The 26,758-nt window shown below is 42.7% G+C and overlaps 1 protein-coding gene across 1 annotated transcript in view; it reads left to right on the plus strand.

Annotated features, from left to right (window-relative positions):
* The window catches only part of LOC143276795 (cilia- and flagella-associated protein 58-like), a 45,381-nt gene that overhangs the window by 1,546 nt on the left and 17,077 nt on the right, over positions 1-26,758 (plus strand). Inside the window, exons 2-11 of the mRNA XM_076581446.1 lie at positions 1,384-1,449; positions 5,370-5,585; positions 6,055-6,203; positions 6,723-6,879; positions 14,872-15,066; positions 17,129-17,266; positions 21,343-21,502; positions 22,825-23,099; positions 24,887-25,048; positions 25,845-25,991. Coding sequence (XP_076437561.1) covers positions 1,384-1,449; positions 5,370-5,585; positions 6,055-6,203; positions 6,723-6,879; positions 14,872-15,066; positions 17,129-17,266; positions 21,343-21,502; positions 22,825-23,099; positions 24,887-25,048; positions 25,845-25,991 — 1,665 coding nt within the window. The remainder of the gene's footprint in view (positions 1-1,383; positions 1,450-5,369; positions 5,586-6,054; positions 6,204-6,722; positions 6,880-14,871; positions 15,067-17,128; positions 17,267-21,342; positions 21,503-22,824; positions 23,100-24,886; positions 25,049-25,844; positions 25,992-26,758) is intronic.

Raw genomic sequence — 26,758 nt, forward strand, 5'->3', positions numbered from 1 at the left:
ACATGCGTATGTTGTGATGGTCATTGTTGGACATGACTGATAATCATGCTTGTAGATGTGTTTGTTGTGATGGTCATTCATGTACATGTGTATGTTGTGATGGTCATACATGTAGATGTGTATGTTGTGATGGCATACATGTACATGCGTATGTTGTGATGGTCATTGTTGGACATGACTGATAATCATGCATGTACATGTGTATGTTGTGATGGTCATACATGTACATGTGTATGTTGTGATGGTCATACATGTAGATGTGTATGTTGTGATGGCATACATGTACATGTGTATGTTGTGATGGTCATACATGTACATGTGTATGTTGTGATGGTCATACATGTAGATGTGTATGTTGTGATGGCATACATGTACATGTGTATGTTGTGATGGTCATTGTTGGACATGACTGATAGTCATGCATGTACATGTGTGTGTTGTGATGGTCATAGTTGGACACAACTGACATAGTGATAATCATACATGTAGATGTGTATGTTGTGATGGTCATACATGTAGATGTGTATGTTGTGATGGTCATACATGTAGATGTGTATGTTGTGATGTGGTGCTGTTGTGATGTGTATGTTGTTGTGATATGTTGTTGTTGTTGTGATGTGGTGTTGTGATGTGCATGTTATGATGTAGTGTTGTGATGTGTATGTTGTGATGTGTTGTTGTTGTGATGTGGTGTTGTGATCTGTTGTTGTTTTGATATGTTGTTGTTGTTGTGATGTGCATGTTATGATGTGGTGTTGTGATGTGTATGTTGTGATGTGTTGTTGTTGTGATGTGGTGTTGTGATGTGTTGTTGTTGTTTTTGTGATGTAGTGTTGTTGTGATGTGGTGTTGTTGTGATGTGTATGTTGTTGTGATGTGTATGTTATGATGTAATGTGTTGTTATGTGGTGTTGTTGTGTATGTTTTGATGTGGTGTTGTTTGGGATGTGTTGTTGTTGTTGTGATTTGTATGTTGCTGTGATGTGTATGTTGTGATGTGGTGTTGTGATGTTGTGTTGTTGTTATGTGTATGTTGTGATGTGGTGTTGTTGTGATGTGGTGTTGTGATGTGGTGTTGTTGTTATGTGTATGTTGTGATGTGGTGTTGTTGTGACGTGGTGTTGTGATGTGGTGTTGTTGTTATGTGTACTGTTGTGATGTGGTGTTGTTGTTATGTGTATGTTGTGTTGTTGTTATGTGTATGTTGTGATGTGTATGTTGTGTTGTTGTGATGTGGTGTTGTTGTGATGTGTATGTTATGATGTGTATGTTGCAATGTGCATGTTGTATTGTGTATGTTGTGATGTGGTGTTGTTGTGATGCGTATATAGTGATGTGGTGTTGTGATGTGTATGTAGTGATGTGGTGTTGTACTGTCCCCAGGAGAAGAAGGAGAGAGGCACCTTTGATGACAGTGCCTTTGAGGCGCTGGAAAAGGACTTCCAGGAGGTACTGTGCTCTGCTGTCTGTCTCTCTGTCTCTTTCCTCTGTTTCACTGTCTGTTTTCTGTTTGTCTGTCTCTCTGTCGCTTTCCTCTGTTTCACTGTCTGTTTTTCTGTCTATCTGTCTGTCTATCTGTTATCAAGCTGACTTTATTTCATTGTTTCAAATGTCCATACTCACCAATAAAATTGCAAGAAAAAAACCAACAACAACAATAAATGGAAAAAACAACCCACAACAGAACCCAAACACATGTCAATGGTTAAGGACGACACTAAACTCTTCAGGTGTCAACTGTGTCCACCTGTCTGTCGTCTCTCTCCTGCTGTTTGTGGCTACAAACTTCTTCTCCTGCTGTTTGTGGCTACAAACTTCTTCTCCTGCGGTTTGTGGCTACAGACTTCTTCTCCTGCGGTTTGTGGCTACAGACTTCTTCTCCTGCTGTTTGTGGCTACAAACTTCTTCTCCTGCTGTTTGTGGCTACAAACTTCTTCTCCTGCGGTTTGTGGCTACAAACTTCTTCTCCTGCTGTTTGTGGCTACAAACTTGTCAGCATGCTGTGACAGCTTCCTGGCTGAAAGGATAAGGATGAGCATTATTGATCGTAAAGGAAGATACATTATAGATAAGAAAACTTTGTTATCATTCTTGCATGCCCCATACCTGTAATTGTTTGTAATATTATTAACCAATATTGTCATTCTTGAGTATTAACATTTTGAATGGAAGAAGCAGTACAAATGAACAAACTTTTTGTTAGCAGTCTTTCATCATGCTCAACAAGTAATTGTTGGTAGTGTTAGTTGTCCGTGTGGTACTTCTTGGTCACCATGATTTTTGAAGGAAGATACAGACATAAACAAACTTTATTGTGAGCATCATTCTTACATATCACTGTACCAGTAATTGTTTGTAATAATGTTAACACATGTACATCGTGCTTATTGAACATGGTCAGTATTAAAGGAAGCTACTGTATGATTAGAGAAACTTTGTTTTGATTGTTTGTAATATCGTTTAACCCACAATGTGCTCCTTGTTTGTTTGTTGGTGTGTTTTTTTGTTTTGTTTTTTTAAAGGAAGCTACATTGATGATAAAAAAAAAATTGTTGTAGGTATCATTCTCATATCATGCAGTAGAGGTAATTGCTGGTAATGGTGTTAACCCAATAAATAGATAAACTTAGTTATCATTCTCATTTAAGTTAGAGCTGCTATTTAAGGTATTCAAGAAGAGGAGTTTTGGCCTAGTGGTAACTTGTCCACCTAGGAAACAAGAGAATCTGAGCCCTTTGGTTTGAATCCTACACTTGCAAGTATTTTCTCCCCCTCCACTAGACCTTGAGTGGTGGACTGAATGATAGTCATTGGAATGAGACAGTCAGTCAAGGTCCCATGTGCAGCATGCACGTAGCACACACAAATGGAAGCACGGCAACCAAAGGGTTGTGCCTGGCAAAATTCTGTTGTGAAATCCATTAGGAGAGGAAAACACACACACGTGCAGACAGAAAAGAAGGTATTTCTCTCACTGTTGTGATATACTCTCCATGGGAAGAACATCCCAAATTTCACACACAGAAATATGTTGTGATCAAAGAGCAACACAGTACTATACAAACAACACAATCCAGTATAACACAGCATCACACATGTTTCCCCACAGACTTACAATACAATACAATCCAGTATAGCACAGCATCACACATGTTTCCCCACAGACTTACAATACAATACAATCCAGTACAACACAGCATCACACATGTTTCCCCACAGACTCACAGCACAATACAATACAAACAATACAGTACAACACAGCATCACACATGTTTCCCCACAGACTCACAGCACAATACAAACAATACAGTACAACACAGCATCACACATGTTTCCCCACAGACTCACAGCACAATACAATACAATACAGTACAACACAGCATCACACGTGTTTCCTCACAGACACACAGCACAATACAAACAATACAGTACAACACAGCATCACACATGTTTCCCCACAGACTCACAGCACAATACAAACAATACAGTACACACACGTTTCCCCACAGACTCACAGCACAATACAAACAATACAGTACAACACAGCATCACATGTTTCCCCACAGACTCACAGCACAATACAATACAATACAGTACAACACAGCATCACACATGTTTCCCCACAGACTCACAGTACAATACAATACAATACAATACAACACAGCATCACACATGTTTCCCCACAGACTCACAGCACAATACAAACAATACAGTACAACACAGCATCACACATGTTTCCCCACAGACTCACAGCACAATACAAACAATACAGTACAACACAGCATCACACATGTTTCCCCACAGACTCACAGCACAATACAAACAATACAGTACAACACAGCATCACATGTTTCCCCACAGACTCACAGCACAATACAATACAGTACAACACAGCATCACACATGTTTCCCCACAGACTCACAGCACAATACAAACAATACAGTACAACACAGCATCACACATGTTTCCCCACAGACTCACAGCACAATACAAACAATACAGTACAACACAGCATCACACATGTTTCCTCACAGACACACAGCACAATACAAACAATACAGTACAACACAGCATCACACATGTTTCCCCACAGACTTACAATACAATACAATACAGTACAACAAATCATCACATGTTTCCCCACAGACTCACAGCACAATACAAACAATACAGTACACACATGTTTCCCCACAGACTCACAGCACAATACAAACAATACAGTACAACACAGCATCACACATGTTTCCCCCCAGACTCACAGCACAATACAATACAATACAGTACAACACAGCATCACACATGTTTCCCCACAGACTCACAGTACAATACAATACAATACAATACAACACAGCATCACACATGTTTCCCCACAGACTCACAGCACAATACAATACAATACAGTACAACACAGCATCACACATGTTTCCCCACAGACTCACAGCACAATACAATACAATACAGTACAACACAGCATCACACATGTTTCCCCACAGACTCACAGCACAATACAAACAATACAGTACAACACAGCATCACACATGTTTCCCCCCAGACTCACAGCACAATACAAACAATACAGTACAACACAGCATCACACATGTTTCCCCCCAGACTCACAGCACAATACAAACAATACAGTACAACACAGCACACACATGTTTCCCCACAGACTCACAGCACAATACAATACAGTACAACACAGCATCACATGTTTCCCCACAGACTCACAGCACAATACAAACAATACAGTACAACACAGCATCACACATGTTTCCCCACAGACTCACAGCACAATACAAACAATACAGTACAACACAGCATCACACGTGTTTCCTCACAGACACACAGCACAATACAATACAATACAGTACAACACAGCATCACACATGTTTCCCCACAGACTCACAGCACAATACAATACAATACAGTACAACACAGCATCACACATGTTTCCCCACAGACTCACAGCACAATACAAACAATACAGTACAACACAGCATCACACATGTTTCCCCACAGACTCACAGCACAATACAAACAATACAGTACAACACAGCATCACACATGTTTCCTCACAGACACACAGCACAATACAAACAATACAGTACAACACAGCATCACACATGTTTCCCCACAGACTCACAGCACAATACAAACAATACAGTACAACACAGCATCACATGTTTCCCCACAGACTCACAGCACAATACAAACAATACAGTATAACACAGCATCACACATGTTTCCCCACAGACTCACAGCACAATACAAACAATACAGTACAACACAGCATCACATGTTTCCCCACAGACTCACAGCACAATACAAACAATACAGTACAACACAGCATCACACATGTTTCCCCACAGACTCTGGCGGAGTTGATGGGTGACCGCAGCCTGGAGAAGTTCCGGGTGGAGTACGAGAAGCTGCACAAGGCACTGAAGAAGTCCCATGAGAGCGAGAAGCGGCTGATGCAGAAATGCCGGGAACTGAACGCAGAGATCGTCGCCAACTCCGCCAAGGTGGCCACTGCCCTCAAGCTGTCCCAGGAGGACCAGGCCACCATAGCTTCCTTGAAAAAGGTGGGTGGGTGTGGGTGTTGGAGTGTGGGTGTGGATTTGTTGGTGTGTTTGTGTATGTGGGTGGGTGTGGGTTTGTCGGCATGTGGGTGTTGGTGTGTGGGTGTTGGTGTGTGGGTGGATGGGTGTTGGTGTATGGGTGTGTGAGTGTGGGTGTTAGTGTGTGGGTGGGTGTGTGGATGGGTGTTGGCCTGTGGGTGGGTGTGGTTGGGCAGGTATGGGCGTGTGTGGGTGGATGTGTTTGTGTGTTTGTGGGGGACATGTGGATAGTTGTGTGAGTGTATGTGTGTAAGGGGCATGAGGATGGTGTGTGTCAGTATCGGGGGTGAGGGTGGATGGATGTGTGTTGGGTGTGTGTGGGGGACATTTTTTTTTTCTGTGGTATATAGTATGTAATTGATATTTTCAGTTATGATGACCAGCAACATTCCCTGTTATTTTCATGTCGCAAATGCTACTGTTGACACAACAGGAAATTGAAAAAGCTTGGAAAATGGTGGACGCCGCTCACGAGAAGGAAACACGAGCAAGGGAGACGATTCAGTCACTGAAGCAGGAGATCACCAACCTGAGCAAGCTGGTGGAACAGGGGGCAGGTCTGACCATGGGTCAGGAGCATAGGTCAGGACCTTTGACCACTTTCCCCTCCTCCTGTTTCAATCGTTTGCCTTCTGTGTATCTTTCATGTTTGTTTTTTTTATTTCACTAGATTTATATTGATTTGTATTATTGACTTATTCATTTTATTTTACTTTATTTTTCTTAGGAAAAATCTTCTTCTTATGCTTATTGTTGTTGTGTTTATGATTATTATTGTCATTATGATCAATTTATATTTCAAACACAACACACACACACACACACACACACACACACACACACACACACACACACTTAATACACACATAGCATCAGTGTTAATAGTAGTTTTAGTGGCAGTATAAATTTTGTAATGAAGCAAGCCAGACACACAGTGAAAAAGTTAAGACTGATGCTGACGCTCTGTGTGTGTGTGGGTGTGTGTGTGTGTGCATGGGCATATGTGTGTATATATGTGTGTGTGTGTGTGTGTGTGTGCGTATCTATATGTGTGTGTGTGTGTGTGTGTGTGTGTGTGTGTGTGTGTGCTGCTGTGTGCAGTGTGAACGAACTGCTGAAGATGAAGGAGGACCTGACGAAGGAGCGGGATGAACAGCTGCAGGAGATCAGCCGACTGCGAGAGGAGCTGAGTGAGTCCAACACCAAGCTGACAGAACTGGAGCAGAAGAAGGCCGACGCTGAGGAGAAGATCCAAGAGGTAGTGATCATCATTCAGTGTGTAAACTAGGAGAAGATCCAAGAGGTAGTGATCATCATTCAGTGTGTAAACTAGGAGAAGATCAAGAGGTAGTGATCATCATTCAGTGTGTAAACTAGGAGAAGATTAAGAGGTAGTGATCATCATTCAGTGTGTAAACTAGGAGAAGATCCAAGAGGTAGTGATCATCATTCAGTGTGTAAACTAGGAGAAGATCCAAGAGGTAGTGATCATCATTCAGTGTGTAAACTAGGAGAAGAACCTAGAGCAGATTTCTGGATAGTGTGCTATATAAGTATCCATTATTATTATTATTATTATTAGTGATCATCATTCAGTGTGTAAACTAGGAGAAGATTAAGAGGTAGTGATCATCATTCAGTGTGTAAACTAGGAGAAGATCCAAGAGGTAGTGATCATCATTCAGTGTGTAAACTAGGAGAAGATCCAAGAGGTAGTGATCATCATTCAGTGTGTAAACTAGGAGAAGATCCAAGAGGTAGTGATCATCATTCAGTGTGTAAACTAGGAGAAGATCAAGAGGTAGTGATCATCATTCAGTGTGTAAACTAGGAGAAGATCCAAGAGGTAGTGATCATCATTCAGTGTGTAAACTAGGAGAAGATCCAAGAGGTAGTGATCATCATTCAGTGTGTAAACTAGGAGAAGAACCAAGAGGTAGTGATCATCATTCAGTGTGTAAACTAGGAGAAGAACCAAGAGGTAGTGATCATCATTCAGTGTGTAAACTAGGAGAAGATTAAGAGGTAGTGATCATCATTCAGTGTGTAAACTAGGAGAAGATCCAAGAGGTAGTGATCATCATTCAGTGTGTAAACTAGGAGAAGATCCAAGAGGTAGTGATCATCATTCAGTGTGTAAACTAGGAGATCCAAGAGGTAGTGATCATCATTCAGTGTGTAAACTAGGAGAAGATCAAGAGGTAGTGATCATCATTCAGTGTGTAAACTAGAAGATCCAAGAGGTAGTGATCATCATTCAGTGTGTAAACTAGGAGAAGATCCAAGAGGTAGTGATCATCATTCAGTGTGTAAACTAGGAGAAGATCCAAGAGGTAGTGATCATCATTCAGTGTGTAAACTAGGAGATCCAAGAGGTAGTGATCATCATTCAGTGTGTAAACTAGGATGTCAAAGAGGTAGTGATCATCATTCAGTGTGTAAACTTTGTAAGATGACCGCTTACACATCTAACCCTTGACAGTCCAGTCAAACCCACAAACAGTGATTTACTTGTCAAACACACTAAAAAAACAAACTAAAAACCCAACAAAAACAGCCCTAGACACAGTGAACATGAATTGATTGCCTTCCTGTGCCCAGCCCTAGACACAGTGAACATGAATTCACTGCCTTCCTGTGCCCAGCCCTAGACACAGTGAACATGAATTCACTGCCTTCCTGTGCCCAGCCCTAGACACAGTGAACATGAATTCACTGCCTTCCTGTGCCCAGCCCTAGACACAGTGAACATGAATTCACTGCCTTCCTGTGCCCAGCCGTATACACAGTGAACATGAATTGATTGCCTTCCTGTGCCCAGCCCTAGACACAGTGAACATGAATTCACTGCCTTCCTGTGCCCAGCCCGAGACACAGTTAACATGAATTCACTGCCTTTCTATGCCCAGCCCTATACACAGTGAACATGAATTCACTGCCTTCCTATGCCCAGCCCTAGACACAGTGAACGTGAATTCACTGCCTTCCTGTGCCCAGCCCTATACACAGTGAACATGAATTCACTGCCTTCCTATGCCCAGCCCTAGACACAGTGAACATGAATTCACTGCCTTTCTATGCCCAGCCCTAGACACAGTGAACATGAATTCACTGCCTTCCTGTGCCCAGCCCGAGACACAGTGAACATGAATTCACTGCCTTCCTGTGCCCAGCCCTGTACACAGTGGACATGAATTCACTGCCTTTCTATGCCCAGCCCTATACACAGTGAACATGAATTCACTGCCTGGATGGCTGTCAAAGGCTATGGGACCTTTAATGTTTTGAACCTTAACAGCACAGTACAACACAATATTAGTTTATAAAATGGGACCTTTAACGTTTTGAACCTTAACAGCACAGTACAACACAATATTTATAAATCCCTCACAGGAGAAATGCTAGTGTCTGCCCAGTACACATCATATACCACTGGAAGCCTGTTATCATTGTACAGTCATTACTTCTTTTTGTCATGCGTACCGATTAGGTCATTGGATGCCTTTGGCAAATTTCAGTGTTCAAGGTGCAGTCTGAAACATTTGTTATGATTTGATGCATTGCAAAAGGATGATGAAGATGATTCTGAGGAGGTAAATTCTGGAATCAGCATGTCACAGCCATCTGTATGGTGTCGGACCTTTCACTGTCACTGTTTTTCTTGTGCTGATCACTGGAATGTGTCACCGTGTCTTTGAATAAATGAGTGGATAAGCTGATAAGTTAGTAAGGGAGTCCAATGGTCAGTTGGTAGGAGAGACTCCATAAGGAAGGGGAAGACATGTCAGAGAACATGGTTTAGCTTCTAGCCTTTCAAACTGATTCGTACTGAGGGCTAGGGTTGGGAGTGTCCAGGTTTTAATTAATTAATATATATATATATATATATATATATATATAGAGAGAGAGAGAGAGAGAGAGAGAGAGAGAGAGAATATATATATATATATATATATATATATATATATATATATATATATATATATATATATATATATATATATATATATATATATATGTGTGTGTGTGTGTGTGTGTGTGTGTGTGTGTTAAAAGAAATAAATAGATAGATATTTATAAACTTGAGCTGAAAGAATGGTTTTGTTTCTATGTGGGATATTCAAGTCAATTCATTGCCAGTTGAATATCACAGTAATGTTCAAGTCAGTTCATTGCCAGTTGAATATCACAGTAATGTTCAAGTCAATTCATTGCCAGTTGAATATCACAGTAATGTTCAAGTCAGTTCATTGCCAGTTGAATATCACAGTAATGTTCAAGTCAATCCATTGCCAGTTGAATATCACAGTAATGTTCAAGTCAATTCATTGCCAGTTGAATATCACAGTAATGTTCAAGTCAATCCATTGCCAGGTGAATATCACAGTAATGTTCAAATCTCTTCTGAGCAAAGTGGTCAGTTTATGCATGCATGCATTTTGTTGTGTATGTATGCATTCACAGCCTTTCTCAGGTCACCATTGTTGAATGTATGTGTGTATGCATATTCATCATGATCATCTGCATGTCTGCATTCACAACGTGTCACCATTATGTTCCTGAAGCTGAACTGTTTGTGTGGATTGGTCCAGGTAACGGTCATGTTTTGAGGGCTTTTTAAACACACTGTGTATGTTGTCTTCACTTTCCAGCATTTATGTGAAAGAAAAACCTGTTGGGGGTAAGATGTAGTTTTACACTTCATTGTTTGTTTGACTTGCTCTTCATTTTTGTTATACATTTATAGATTTTTTTAAACATTTTTTTTTTATATTTCAGATGAAACTGACATGCATGTTTGAATGAATTCAGCTGATAAGGCTGTTGCTGTTTGTTGCACCAGGGGATAATGCAGAAACAATAACTTTCTTCTGTTTTATCCTCAATGTCTGTGTCTATCTGCATCTCCCTCCCCCTCTCTCCCTCCCTCCCTCTCTCTTGTCTGTCACTCTCTATCACTCTCCCCTCCCCCCTCTCTCACCATCTCTCTCTCCCTCTCTCTCTCCCCCCTCCCTCTCTCTCTCCCACTCTCTCTCTCTTGTCTGTCACACTCTATCACTCTCCCCTCCCCCCCCTCACCATCTCTCTCTCACTCTCTCTCTCCCCCCTCCCTCTCTCTCTCCCTCTCTCTTGTCTGTCACACTCTATCACTCTCCCCTCCCCCCCCCCTCACCATCTCTCTCACTCTCTCTCTCCCCCCCTCCCTCTCTCTCTCCCACTCTCTCTCTCTCTTGTCTGTCACACTCTATCACTCTCCCCTCCCCCCCCTCTCACCATCTCTCTCTCACTCTCTCTCTCCCCCTCCCTCTCTCTCTCCCACTCTCTCTCTCTCTTGTCTGTCACACTCTATCACTCTCCCCTCTCCCTCCCTCTCCCCCCTCTCTCTCTCCCACTCTCTCTCTTGTCTGTCACTCTATCACTCTCCCCTCTCCCTCCCTCTCCCCCCCTCTCTCTCTTGTCTGTCACTCTGTCACTGTCCCCTCTCCCTCCCTCTCCCCCCCTCTCTCTCTTGTCTGTCACTCTGTCACTGTCCCCTCTCCCTCCCTCTCCCCCCCTCTCTCTCTTGTCTGTCTCTATCACTCTCCCCTCTCCCTCCCTCTCCCCCCCTCTCTCTTGTCTGTCTGTCACTCTCCCCTCTCCCTCCCTCTCTCCCCCCTCTCTCTTTCTCCTGTCTGTCACTCTATCACTCTCCTCTCTCCCTCCCTCTCTCTCTCCCACTCTCTCTCTCTTGTCTGTCACTCTGTCACTGTCCTCTCTCCCTCCCTCTCTCTCTCCCCCTCTCTCTCTTGTCTGTCACTCTATCACTCTCCCCTCTCCCTCCCTCTCCCCCCCCCTCTCTCTCTCTTGTCTGTCACTCTATCACTCTCCCCTCTCTCTCCCCCCTCCCATTCGGGTGACATCCTGATCAAGTGTTTATTGCTAATATTTGTTTTTTTCTCATGGTTCAACTTCACACAAATATTGAAAAGATTTACTTAGACCAAAACGTGAAGATAAAAATATGTAACTCCCTCAGTGTGTTTCTTGTAGCATTATGTGAGCAGAAAACTACGACACGTGTCCTGTGAAAAATATTTATTGATTTATTTATTTATTTATTTTAAAGAAGGGAGAAGTCATGATTATGATTTTATTGCATGCACATAGAATCATACTAATGCCAACATAGAAAAGTTGTGAATTTTATAATGATTATGATTATTATTATGATTATGATTATGATGATAATGATGATGATGATGATGATGATGATGATGATGATTATTTATTATTATTATTATTATTATTATTATTATTATTATTATTATTATTATTATTAATAACATGAATTACTTTTGCTTGAGAATGTTTTTAACCATACATGAAAGAAATGAAAGAAGTAATGCAATAAAGAAGTCAGGAAATTCCTATCATCTAATTGGAATCTTATTGTATTGAAACACATACACTTTTCTGTAAAAAAAAAAAAGAAAGAAAAAAAGTAGGAAATTCATATCATCTTACTGAAATCTTACTGTATTGAAACAGATGCACTTCTGTATAATAATAATAATAATAAAAAAGTAGTAAATTCATATAATCTTATTGAAATCTTAATGTATTGAAACACATGCACTTCTCTATAAACTGGCAGAAGTCATATTATTTTATTGAAATCTCTTTACTTCTTCAAAAAACAGTAAATGAAGGATGAGTTATGTTATTGTATTACCTGATTTTCACTTTGCAAGAAAGAAAAATGTTTTCATGAAAAAGAAAGGAGATATAATTGTTATCTAATTGCATGCAGAACATACTAATATCAGCATACATTATTTTTGTTTCAGGATGTTTTACATTGTGCATGAAATGATTCATCTTTTTTTTATATCATCGTCATCATCATCACCATCATTACTACTACTACTACTGTTGTTATTATCATTCTTTTTATTATTATTCTTTCTTTTTTTGTGTGTGCATGTCCTGCCGTTGAATGAGTATTTGATTGATCAGTATGCACTGGTTGGTTGATGGAAGGCTTGGGTTTTACTAATACTTGCTTGCTGTCTTGGAAAATAGGTAGATATTCTGCATGGATTGGTACTTAAGATAGTAACAGGTTCTGAATGTGAACTCTGGGATTTTCTGCGAAGGGTATAGGGCTGGTTAATGATTATTCCAGTGTGTGTGTGTGTGTGTGTGTGTGTGTGTGTGTGTGTGTGTGTGTGTGTGTGTGCATACTTAATCCAGTGTATGAACTGAGTAACTTTTTCAGTGTAGTTTTTGCATGTGCCAGTTGTGCTTTGCATTGTGCGGTTAACAGTTTTCATTTCTTTTCTCTCATCATCTTGTTTGGGAGAACAACTTGACAGGGTGGGGAGTAAACACAGATGAACTGCTCTGCTGTTATCGTGAAATAACTCTGTCAAAATGGTTAGTGATTAAACTGTTCTGCTGTTATCATGAAATAACTCTGTCAAAATGGTCAGTGATTAAACTGCTCTGCTGTTATCATGAAATAACTCTGTCAAAATGGTCAGTGATTAAACTGTTCTGCTGTTATCATGAAATAACTCTGTCAACATGGTCAGTGATTAAACTGCTCTGCTGTTATCATGAAATAACTCTGTCAACATGGTCAGTGATTAAACTGCTCTGCTGTTATCATGAAATAACTCTGTCAAAATGGTCAGTGATTAAACTGCTCTGTTCTGCTGTTATCATGAAATAACTCTGTCAACATGGTCAGTGATTAAACTGCTCTGTTCTGCTGTTATCATGAAATAACTCTGTCAAAATGGTCAGTGATTAAACTGCTCTGTTCTGCTGTTATCATGAAATAACTCTGTCAAAATGGTCAGTGATTAAACTGCTCTGTTCTGCTGTTATCATGAAATAACTCTGTCAAAATGGTCAGTGATTAAACTGCTCTGCTGTTATCATGAAATAACTCTGTCAAAATGGTCAGTGATTAAACTGCTCTGCTCTGCTGTTATCATGAAATAACTCTGTCAAAATGGTCAGTGATTAAACTGCTCTGTTCTGCTGTTATCATGAAATAACTCTGTCAAAATGGTCAGTGATTAAACTGCTCTGTTCTGCTGTTATCATGAAATAACTCTGTCAACATGGTCAGTGATTAAACTGCTCTGTTCTGCTGTTATCATGAAATAACTCTGTCAAAATGGTCAGTGATTAAACTGCTCTGTTCTGCTGTTATCATGAAATAACTCTGTCAAAATGGTCAGTGATTAAACTGCTCTGTTCTGCTGTTATCATGAAATAACTCTGTCAAAATGGTCAGTGATTAAACTGCTCTGCTGTTATCATGAAATAACTCTGTCAAAATGGTCAGTGATTAAACTGCTCTGCTCTGCTGTTATCATGAAATAACTCTGTCAAAATGGTCAGTGATTAAACTGCTCTGTTCTGCTGTTATCATGAAATAACTCTGTCAAAATGGTCAGTGATTAAACTGCTCTGTTCTGCTGTTATCATGAAATAACTCTGTCAAAATGGTCAGTGATTAAACTGCTCTGCTGTTATCATGAAATAACTCTGTCAAAATGGTCAGTGATTAAACTGCTCTGCTCTGCTGTTATCATGAAATAACTCTGTCAAAATGGTCAGTGATTAAACTGCTCTGCTGTTATCATGAAATAACTCTGTCAAAATGGTCAGTGATTAAACTGCTCTGCTGTTATCATGAAATAACTCTGTCAAAATGGTCAGTGATTAAACTGCTCTGCTGTTATCATGAAATAACTCTGTCAAAATGGTCAGTGATTAAACTGTTCTGCTGTTATCATGAAATAACTCTGTCAACATGGTTAGTGATTAAACTGCTCTGTTCTGCTGTTATCATGAAATAACTCTGTCAACATGGTTAGTGATTAAACTGCTCTGTTCTGCTGTTATCATGAAATAACTCTATCAAAATGGTTAGTGAAAAAGAAAAAAAAAGATGTGAGAAACCACCAAAATGTTCAACTGAGTTGCAACTTTTTGGTTCCATGTTTTGAAAACTTGTTGCTAAGTGCATCATTCAGAACCAGAGTATCTTTTATCAACAAGAGAAGAGAATCATTCTTCAGAAAACTTTAAATGGTATGTTAAAAAGAAAAAAAGAAAAAAAAAGAAAACAGTTTCAGACAGGCTAGTAACCAGAAACAGAAACTTCAAAGGGGCTAGCAGTGGGTTAGAGGGGGGATAACACACCTGCCCACACCTGCCCACTAACGAAGTGACACCTGTGGTGGTGTGGCAGCTGACTCAGGACATCCAGGTGCGCAGCAACGAGGCACAGCGTGAGAGCCGCAAGAAGGACAAGCTGGAGCGGGAGCTGAAGCAGTCCAAGGCTGACCTGGACGCCAAGAACTCGGAGATCAAATCCCTCACTTCCCAGATCGACAAGCACAAGGCCGACAACCAGAGGCTGGAACAGCAGCTCAAGGAGCAGAAGGTGTGTGAGGGCTGCATGCTGGTGATGCTGATGTGTGGTCATCTTTTGGATGTGTTGTGTGGTCATCTTTTGGATGTGTTGTCATTGTCGTTGTTGGTGAAGGTGATGCTGATGTGTGGTCATCTTTTGGATGTGTTGTCATTGTCGTTGTTGGTGAAGGTGATGCTGATGTGTGGTCATCTTTTGGATGTGTTGTCATTGTCGTTGTTGGTGAAGGTGATGCTGATGTGTGGTCATCTTTTGGATGTGTTGTCGCTGTTGTTGCTGGTGATGGTGATGTGTGGTCATCTTTTGGATGTGTTGTGTGGTCATCTTTTGGATGTGTTGTCGCTGTTGTTGCTGGTGATGGTGATGTGTGGTCATCTTTTGGATGTGTTGTGTGGTCATCTTTTGGATGTGTTGTCGCCGTTGGTGATGGTGATGGTGATGTGTTGTCATCTTTTGGATGTGTTGTTGTTGGTGATGGTGATGTGTTGTCATCTTTTGGATGGTGATGTGTTATCGTTGTTGTTGGTGCTGGTGATGTGTTGCCGTTGTTGGTGGTGGTGATGGTGACGTGTTGTTGTCATTGGTGGTGGTGGTGATGTGTTGTTGTCACTGATGATGGTGATGGTGATGTGTTGTTGTCACTGATGATGGTGGTGGTGATGTGTTGTTGTCACTGATGATGGTGATGGTGATGTGTTGGTGTCACTGGTAGTGGTGATGGTGATGTGTTGTTGTCACGGTCATTACTATTGGTGATGGTGTTGTTTGCTGTTTATGAGGGTGTTTTCTGTTGTTGTTGGTGATGTTGGTGTGGTTGTTGTTGCTGTTGATGTGTTGTTGATGTTGTGTGTTGTTGTTGTTGTTAATGGCGTTGTTTGTTGTTGTTGATGGTGTTTCTGTTGTTGTTGATGTTGGTCATGGTGGGGGTGGTGGTAGTGGTGGTGCTGACATTGATATTGATATTGTCGTTGTTGTTGCTGTCATTGTCCATCGTGGTGGTGGTGGTGGTGTTGTTGCTGGTATTGATGGTGGTGGTGGTGGTGGTAGTGGTGGTGGTGCTAATGTTGATGATGTTGTTGTTGCTGATGATGTTGTTGATGTTGTCTTTGCAGTTGTTGTTGTGATTGTCCATGGTGGTGTTGTTAGTATTGGTGTTATTTAGAGGTAGTGGTCTTCAATTTGATGCCTGTACATTTGAAGTGATGTCAGTTTGATGTTTGTACATTTGAAGTGATGTCATTTGATGTCTGTACATTTGAAGTGATGTCAGTTTGATGTCTTTACATTTGAAGTGATGTCAGTTTGATGTTTGTACATTTGAAGTGATGTCATTTGATGTCTGTACATTTGAAGTGATGTCAGTTTGATGTTTGTACATTTGAAGTGATGTCAGTTTGATGTCTGTACATTTGAAGTGATGTCATTTGATGTCTGTACATTTGAAGTGATGTCAGTTTGATGTTTGTACATTTGAAGTGATGTCAGTTTGATGTCTGTACATTTGAAGTGATGCCATTTGATGTCTGTACATTTGAAGTGATGTCATTTGATGTCTGTACATTTGAAGTGATGTCAGTCAGGAAGAAACAAGGGAAGGGGGCAGGGTGGTGGTGGGGGATGAGAGATGGGAGTGGGTGTGAGAGAAAAGGGTGCTTATGAAACAGATGAATGTTAAGCTGTGCATGTGTGTGGGGTTGGGGGGTGGATGTGCATGTGTGTGTGTGTGTGTGTGTGTGTGTGTGTGTGTCTTAGTGGGTGAGAGAGAGAGAGAGAGAGAGAGAGAGAGAGAGAGAGAGAGAGAGAGAGAGAGAGGATGACAATGATCATGATAATGACGATGATGACAGTGACCATGATGATGACCATGAAAATGATGATGACTTTGTTGCTGCTGCTGCTGCTGATGGCCATAATGACCATGATGACTGTGATGATGACAATGATGTGATGATGAACATGATGATGACCATGATGACAATGACCATGATGACTGTGATGATGACAATGATGTGATGATGAACATGATGATGACCATGATGACAATGACCATGATGTTGATGACACACCTGTACAGGTGCTGAACGAACGAGTGCTGAAGGACGTGGACATCAGCAGCACTCGCCTGTCCAAACTGCAGGCTGACTTTGAGAACCAGGTGCTGGCCGCTGATGCCATGGCCTCCGAGAACCAGACACGCGTCGCTGAGCTCAAGGTCAGTCAGGGTGCTGGGGTGTTGTGTGGGGGGGTGTGGGGGGGGGGGATGGGGGTTGGTGTGCAGCACACTGTGGCATTGCCTGACGTGTCATGGAAGGGTCAAAGGTGTCGGAATAGTGTGTGTGTGTGTGTGCGTGTGTGTGTGTGTGTGCGTGTGAGTGTGTGTGTGTGTGCGTGTGTGTGTATGTGTGTGTGTGTGTGTGTGTGTGTGTGTGTGCAGGCATGTGGTATGTGGGCATATCAAGTATTAAACATATCTTATTCTCCTCTTGTTCATCCGTTGGACACCCAACCACAACGTATTTGACTGTGAGTTAATGGAGCCTTACCTGCAAGAACATGGATGTTTTTACCTTTTACATATGTTATCAGTAGTGTTTAGTTTTGTTTGTTTGTTAAAATGGCATCTTCCAGTTTATAACACCCATAAAGTGAGTTTCTTGAAATGCACTCCTATTTATTCCAAATATTCATCTTTGATCACACCAGTCATCTGTCCTGGATCCCCAATGCAGCACACACCTGTTCCTCTCCTGATCCCACCAATCCTCTGTCCTGGATCCCCAATGCAGCACACACCTGATCCTCTCCTGATCCCACCAGTCATCTGTCCTGGATCCCCAATGCAGCACACACCTGTTCCTCTCCTGATCCCACCAGTCATCTGTCCTGGATCCCCAATGCAGCACACACCTGTTCCTCTCCTGATCCCACCAGTCATCTGTCCTGGATCCCCAATGCAGCACACACCTGTTCCTCTCCTGATCCCACCAGTCATCTGTCCTGGATCCCCAATACAGCACACACCTGTTCCTCTCCTGATCCCACCAATCATCTGTCCTGGATCCCCAATGCAGCACACACCTGTTCCTCTCCTGATCCCACCAATCATCTGTCCTGGATCCCCAATGCAGCACACACCTGTTCCTCTCCTGATCCCACCAGTCATCTGTCCTGGATCCCCAATGCAGCACACACCTGTTCCTCTCCTGATCCCACCAGTCATCTGTTCTCGATCCCCAATGCAGCACACACCTGTTCCTCTCCTGATCCCACCAGTCATCTGTCCTGGATCCCCAATGCAGCACACACCTGTTCCTCTCCTGATCCCACCAATCCTCTGTCCTGGATCCCCAATGCAGCACACACCTGTTCCTCTCCTGATCCCACCAGTCATCTGTCCTGGATCCCCAATGCAGCACACACCTGTGTACACCTGTTCCTCTCCTGATCCCACCAATCATCTGTTCTGGATCCCCAATGCAGCACACACCTGTTCCTCTCCTGATCCCACCAATCCTCTGTCCTGGATCCCCAACGCAGCACACACCTGTTCCTCTCCTGATCCCACCAGTCATCTGTCCTGGATCCCCAGTGCAGCACACACCTGTTCCTCTCCTGATCCCACCAATCCTCTGTCCTGGATCCCCAATACAGCACACACCTGTTCCTCTCCTGATCCCACCAGTCATCTGTCCTGGATCCCCAATGCAGCACACACCTGTTCCTCTCCTGATCCCACCAGTCATCTGTCCTGGATCCCCAATGCAGCACACACCTGTTCCTCTCCTGATCCCACCAGTCATCTGTCCTGGATCCCCAATACAGCACACACCTGTTCCTCTCCTGATCCCACCAGTCATCTGTCCTGGATCCCCAATGCAGCACACACCTATTCCTCTCCTGATCCCACCAGTCATCTGTCCTGGATCCCAATGCAGCACACACCTGTTCCTCTCCTGATCCCACCAGTCATCTGTCCTGGATCCCCAATACAGCACACACCTGTTCCTCTCCTGATCCCACCAGTCATCTGTCCTGGATCCCCAATGCAGCACACACCTGTTCCTCTCCTGATCCCACCAGTCATCTGTCCTGGATCCCCAATGCAGCACACACCTGTTCCTCTCCTGCCTTTTGGAGTGAGGGCATCCACACATCAAAATAAATATTTTTATTCAGTCGATGTCGGCAGTCATAACGGTATGTGGTGGGACACTGAACAGAATTCCTTCCTTGCTTCCATCACTATATCCATATTGATAATGACACAAGTAATGGTAATGATAATAATCATCATAATCATAATGATAATAATATGAAGACGACGACGACGACGACGACGAAGAAGAAGAAGAAGAAGACGTGACTTTTCAATCGTACGCTGTATTACTCAACGTCCAACAAGACGACAAAGGATGCACAGCGACAGAAAGTTTTATTCCCTGGAGTTGTGATGTAATGTTCACCAGTGATCAGGGTTTGAAGCCCTGTTATCGCATGGTGTTGTCCTTGGGAAAGACGTTTCTCTGTAGTTCCTCACTCCAGCCAGGGGATGGGTACCTGTCCAGTCAGGGATGATGGGTACCTGTCCAGTCAGGGGTGATGGGTACTTGTCCAGTCAGGGATGGTTACAGTGGTGGAGGGGGGGGACTGGGCCCTGTTATCGCATGGTGTTGTCCTTGGGAAAGACGTTTCTCTGTAGTTCCTCACTCCAGCCAGGGGTGATGGGTACCTGTCCAGCCAGGGATGATGGTACCTGTCCAGCCAGGGGTGATGGGTACCTGTCCAGCCAGGGGTGATGGGTACCTGTCCAGCCAGGGGTGATGGGTACCTGTCCAGCCAGGGGTGATGGGTACCTGTCCAGCCAGGGGTGATGGGTACCTGTCCAGTCAGGGGTGATGGGTACCTGTCCAGTCAGGGATGGTTACAGTGGTGGAGGGGGGGACTGGGCCCTGTTATCGCATGGTGTTGTCCTTGGGAAAGACGTTTCTCTGTAGTTCCTCACTCCAGCCAGGGGTGATGGGTACCTGTCCAGTCAGGGGTGATGGGTACCTGTCCAGTCAGGGGTGATGGGTACCTGTCCAGCCAGGGGTGATGGGTACCTGTCCAGTCAGGGATGTTACAGTGGTGGAGGGGGGGGGGACTGGGCCCTGTCAAGCCCTACACACAGTGGGTGTCAAGTCACTGCCTCATGGCTACAGGACCTTCAACTCTCTCACCACTATAGCTGTCTCAGTCCACTAGACAGTACACCAACATAGGTGACCATTCAGCATCAATGGCTCATGTTTAAAGGACCATTTTTCACATTGTAACATATCTTACAGCTGCAGCCAGTTTCCCGCCAACAGAACATTGACTGACCTTGGCTCCCTGACCCAATTTGAGGTGAACCTTTCTTTAACAAGACGTGCATGTGTTGCTCTGGTGACAGCAAAAAGAGGACGAGGTGAACCTTTCTTTAACAAGACATGCATGTGTTGCTCTGGTGACAGCAAAAAGAGGAGAGGTGAACCTTTCTTTAACAAGACGTGCATGTGTTGCTCTGGTGACAGCAAAAAGAGGAGAGGTGAACCTTTCTTTAACAAGACGTGCATGTGTTGCTCTGGTGACAGCAAAAAGAGGACGAGGTGAACCTTTCTTTTTTAACAAGACCTGCATGTGTTGCTCTGGTGACAGCAAAAAGAGGAGAGGTGAACCTTTTTTTTTAACAAGACCTGCATGTGTTGCTCTGGTGACAGCAAAAAGAGGACGAGGTGAACCTTTCTTTTTAACAAGACCTGCATGTGTTGTTCTAGTGACAGCAAAAAGAGGAGAGGTGAACCTTTTTTTTTTAACAAGACCTGCATGTGTTGCTCTGGTGACAGCAAAAAGAGGACGAGGTGAACCTTTCTTTAACAAGACATGCATGTGTTGCTCTGGTGACAGCAAAAAGAGGAGAGGTGAACCTTTCTTTAACAAGACCTGCATGTGTTGTTCTGGTGACAGCAAAAAGAGGACGAGGTGAACCTTTCTTTAATAAGACCTGCATGTTTTGCTCTGGTGACAGCAAAAAGAGGACGAGGTGAACGTTTCTTTAACAAGACGTGCATGTGTTGCTCTGGTGACAGCAAAAAGAGGAGAGGTGAACCTTTCTTTAACAAGACGTGCATGTGTTGCTCTGGTGACAGCAAAAAGAGGAGAGGTGAACCTTTCTTTAACAAGACGTGCATGTGTTGCTCTGGTGACAGCAAAAAGAGGACGAGGTGAACCTTTCTTTAACAAGACGTGCATGTGTTGCTCTGGTGACAGCAAAAAGAGGACGAGGTGAACGGACTGAAGGCGGAGACGCAGAAGATGAACAAGATGCGGGAGATGATCCAACGCAAGCTGCGGCAGGTGGAGGACCAGAAGGGGGACATTGAGAGAGAGCGGGAGACACTGCGCAGCCAGATCACCGGCCAGGAGAGAGGTCCGTGGGAACCTGGGTCCTCTTCTTTCTGCTTTTCTGGTCTTCATCATGTTGTGTTGTGTTGTGTTCATGTTGTCTTCATCATGTTGTTGTTGTGTTGTGTTCATGTTGTCTTCATCATGTTGTTGTGTTGTGTTCATGTTGTCTTCATCATGTTGTTGGTGTGTTCATGTTGTCTTCATCATGTTGTTGTTGTGTTGTGTTCATGTTGTCTTCATCATGTTGTTGTTGTGTTCATGTTGTCTTCATCATGTTGTTGTTGTGTTGTGTTCATGTTGTCTTCATCATGTTGTTGTTGTGTTCATGTTGTCTTCATCATGTTGTTGTGTTGTGTTCATGTTGTCTTCATCATGTTGTTGTTGTGTTCATGTTGTCTTCATCATGTTGTTGTTGTGTTGTGTTCATGTTGTCTTCATCATGTTGTTGTTGTGTTGTGTTCATGTTGTCTTCATCATGTTGTTGTTGTGTTGTGTTCATGTTGTCTTCATTATGTTGTTGTATTCATGTTGTCTTCATCATGTTGTTGTGTTGTGTTTATGTTGTCTTCATCATGTTGTCTTCATCATGTTGTTGTGTTGTGTTCATGTTGTTGTATTCATGTTGTCTTCATCATGCTGTTGTGTTGTGTTCATGTTGTTGTGTTGTGTTCATGTTGTCTTCATCATGTTGTTGTTGTGTTGTGTTCATGTTGTCTTCACCATGTTGTTGTTGTGTTCATGTTGTCTTCATCATGTTGTTGTGTTGTGTTCATGTTGTGTTCATGTTGTCTCATCATATTGTTGTGTTGTGTTCATGTTGTCTTCTTCATGTTGTTGTGTTGTGTTCATGTTGTCTTCTTCATGTTGTTGTTCATGTTGTCTTCATCATGTTGTTCATGTTGTCTTCATCATGTTGTTGTGTTGTGTTCATGTTGTCTTCATCATGTTGTTGTGTTGTGTTCATGTTGTCTTCATCATGTTGTTGTTCATGTTGTCTTCATCATGTTGTTGTGTTCATGTTGTCTTCATCATGTTGTTGTTCCTGTTGTCTTCATCATGTTGTTGTGTTGTGTTCATGTTGTCTTCATCATGTTGTTCATGTTGTCTTCATCATGTTGTTCATGTTGTCTTCATCATGTTGTTGTTCCTGTTGTCTTCATCATGTTGTTGTGTTGTGTTCATGTTGTCTTCATCATGTTGTTGTGTTCTTGTGTCCTATTTTCTTGTCTTCATCTTGTTGTTGTTGCTGTTGTTGTCATCAGTATTATCATTACTTCTTTTTCTTGTTCTCCTCCTCCTCCTCCTCCTGCTCCTCATGATGATGACAATGATGATGGTGAGCAGAGTTGGATGCAGCCAAGAAGCAGGCAGAGGCGGACAAGAAAGCCATTGAGGACCTGGTGCGAGAGAGGGACATCCTGAACAAGAACCTGCTGAAGGCGGCGGGCGCTACACAGAAACAGCTGCACCTGGTGAAGCTGCACGAGCAGAGCAAGAAGAACCTGGAGCAGGAGATCCAGAACTACAAGGAGGAGGCCCAGAAGCAGCGAAAGATCATCTACCAGCTGGAGAAGGAGAGGGACCGCTACATCAACGAGGCCAGCGACCTCACGCAAAAGGTACTCTGTCCCTCCGTCCGTCCGGGCTGGTGTCTGTTAGTCGGTCTGTCTCTTGGTCTGCCACTCTGTCTGATGGTCAGTCCGTCCGTCTGTTGGTCAGTCTGTCTGTCTGTTTGTCTGTCTGTTGGTCTGTCAGTCTGTTGATCAGTCTGTCTGTCTGTTTGCCTGTCTGTTGGTCTGTCAGTCTGTTGATCAGTCAGTCTGTCTGTCTGTTTGTCTGTCTGTTGGTCTGTCAGTCTGTTGATCAGTCTGTCTGTCTGTCAGTCTGTCTGTCCCTGTTCGTCGGTTGGTCAGTTACTGTCTGTTGGTCAGGCTGTTGGTCAGTCAGTCTGTCTGTCAATCTGTCTGTCAGTCATTCAGTTGGTCTGTCAGTCGGTTGGTCCATCCGTCCATTCATTTGTACGTCTGTTGGTCAGTGTCGGTCTGTCAATGTGTTTAGAGCTTGGTCCCTGACCAGAGACAGGCTATGTAAGTATCGGTAAGAATGTCAGATAATGATGACGGTGTTGATGACGTGGTGTCGGCTATGTAAGTATCGGTAAGAATGTCAGATAATGATGACGGTGTTGATGACGTGGTGTCGGCTATGTAAGTATCGGTAAGAATGTCAGATAATGATGACGGTGTTGATGACGTGGTGTCGGCTATGTAAGTATTGGTAAGAATGTCAGATAATGATGACGGTGTTGATGACGTGGTGTCGGCTATGTAAGTATCGGTAAGAATGTCAGATAATGATGACGTTGTTGATGACGTGGTGTCGGCTATGTAAGTATCGGTAAGAATGTCAGATAATGATGACGGTGTTGATGACGTGGTGTTGGCTATGTAAGTATCGGTAAGAATGTCAGATAATGATGACGGTGTTGATGACGTGGTGTTGGCTATGTAAGTATCGGTAAGAATGTCAGATAATGATGACGCTGTTGATGACGTGGTGTCGGCTATGTAAGTATCGGTAAGAATGTCAGATAATGATGACGCTGTTGATGACGTGGTGTCGGCTATGTAAGTATCGGTAAGAATGTCAGATAATGATGACGGTGTTGATGACGTGGTGTCGGCTATGTAAGTATCGGTAAGAATGTCAGATAATGATGACGCTGTTGATGACGTGGTGTCGGCTATGTAAGTATCGGTAAGAATGTCAGATAATGATGACGGTGTTGATGACGTGGTGTCGGCTATGTAAGTATTGGTAAGAATGTCAGATAATGATGACGGTGTTGATGACGTGGTGTTGGCTATGTAAGTATCGGTAAGAATGTCAGATAATGATGACGTTGTTGATGACGTGGTGTCGGCTATGTAAGTATCGGTAAGAATGTCAGATAATGATGACGGTTATGATGACGTGGTGTCGGCTATGTAAGTATCGGTAAGAATGTCAGATAATGATGACGGTTATGATGACGTGGTGTCGGCTATGTAAGTATCGGTAAGAATGTCAGGTAATGATGACGTTGTTGATGACGTGGTGTCGGCTATGTAAGTATCGGTAAGAATGTCAGATAATGATGACGGTTATGATGACGTGGTGTCGGCTATGTAAGTATCGGTAAGAATGTCAGATAATGATGACGGTGTTGATGACGTGGTGTCGGCTATGTAAGTATCGGTAAGAATGTCAGATAATGATGACGGTGTTGATGACGTGGTGTCGGCTATGTAAGTATCGGTAAGAATGTCAGATAATGATGACGGTGTTGATGACGTGGTGTCGGCTATGTAAGTATAGATAAGAATGTCAGATAATGATGACGCTGTTGACGTGTGTCTGGCCACAGGTTCTTCAACACATGGAGGACGTCAAGGTGCGGGAGATGCAGATCTTTGACTACAAGAAGAAGATAGCTGAGGCAGAGACCAAGCTGAAGCAGCAGCAGAACCTGTACGAAGCCGTCCGCTCTGACCGAAACCTGTACAGCAAGAACCTCATCGAGAGTCAGGTCTGGAGAATCAGTGGTTACTGTGCTGCTTATTTTTGCTGTTTGTAATGCAGAATACAGAATAGTTTACTATCTCAGGAAGGGAAATTCATGTGTGGTGTATGCTGCACAAAAAGTACGCTAGAATCACAGTCACTCAGCATAGATACATAAAGGAGGCTCTTGTCTTCGTTATCAGTATATGTAATCGACTTGCTATGACTTTGACTGAAGTCCACACCACCAATAATGACCACAAACATTGCCCATGGTGTGTACACATGGTGTGGATTGAAAGTCTATGTTGCCAGTGCAGGATTCACAGTTATGTAACCTTGATGTAGATACGCATTATTCTCTTATCCTAGCATGAAGATAGGAATCTATCAACTGAAGATAGTGTGACACTTACAGCTTGTCCATTGAAAATAGGGCAACACATAGTGTGAAAACATCAATTTGTGAACTACAGATAGGGCAACATATATAATGTGATAATATCATTTGATCAACTGAAGATAGGGCAGAACATATTATGTGATAATATCATTTGATCAACTGAAGATAGGGCAGAACATATAATGTGATAATATCAATTTATCAACTGAAGATAGGATAACACATATAATGTAAAAATATTAATTTGTCAACTGAAGATAGGGCAACACACCTTTTCCAAATGCTTGTTCAGTCACACTCAAACATTGGGAGACAGATATACCTACACAGACACACAGAAAGAAGCAAATAATGACGTGTGTGTGTGTGTGTGTGTGTGTGTGTGTGTGTGTGTGTGTGTGTGTGTGTGTGTGTGCAGGACGAGATAACAGAGAACAAGCGGAAGCTGAAGATCATGAACCACCAGATCGACCAGCTGAAAGAGGAGATCCAGACCAAGGAGGCCGCTCTGGTGAAGGAACAGCTGGAGCATCAACGTGTGGAGAAAGAGAAGGAAACGCTCAAGGTGTGTGTGTGTGTGTGTGTGTGTGTGTGTGCATGTGTGTGTGTGTGTGTGTGCATGTGTGTGTGTGTGTGTGTGTGTGTATGTGTGTGTGTGTCTGTGTGTGTGTGCATGTGTGTGTAGTGTGTGTGTGTGTGAGAGAGAGAGAGAGAGAGAGAGAGAGAGAGAGAGAGAGAGTGTGGATAAAGAGAAAGAAACATTCAAGATGTGTGTGTGTGTGTGTGTGTGTGTGTGTGTGTGTGTGTGTGAGTTTGAGTGAGAGTGAGTGAGTGAGTGAGTGTGTGTGTGTCTGTGTGTGTGTCTGTGTGCATCAGCGTGTGGAGTAAGAGAAGGAAGGTTTATCATATTCTTTTTTCTGTAGATAGAAAATTAAATAACTAATAATCTTTTTGCTTCAAGCCATCTGTAAAGACAATGTAAAATTTGATGACAATGTTTGAAAAAAGAAAGAGAATATGGATTAGCTGTGGGAAAAAAACCACAACTACATACAAATATAATGTGATAATGAAATACACAGTTGGATATATGTTTCAAACACATGCACACAAATACACTTATTTACGCACAAATACATTACACCCACCCCATGACTCACACACACAAATGTGTGATACAACACAATGTCACAATGTATAACACATTCGTGCAACATAGCACAAATGTGCAAGCATATACAAAACATTTTACAAATAAGAGATGAAGAGATACAGACGTTAATACATGCCAGTCATGGAATGAAACATAACACTGACATAATACTGGATGTT

This window comes from Babylonia areolata, chromosome 2 (assembly GCF_041734735.1).
Source record: "Babylonia areolata isolate BAREFJ2019XMU chromosome 2, ASM4173473v1, whole genome shotgun sequence".
Classification (NCBI taxonomy): domain Eukaryota; kingdom Metazoa; phylum Mollusca; class Gastropoda; order Neogastropoda; family Buccinidae; genus Babylonia; species Babylonia areolata.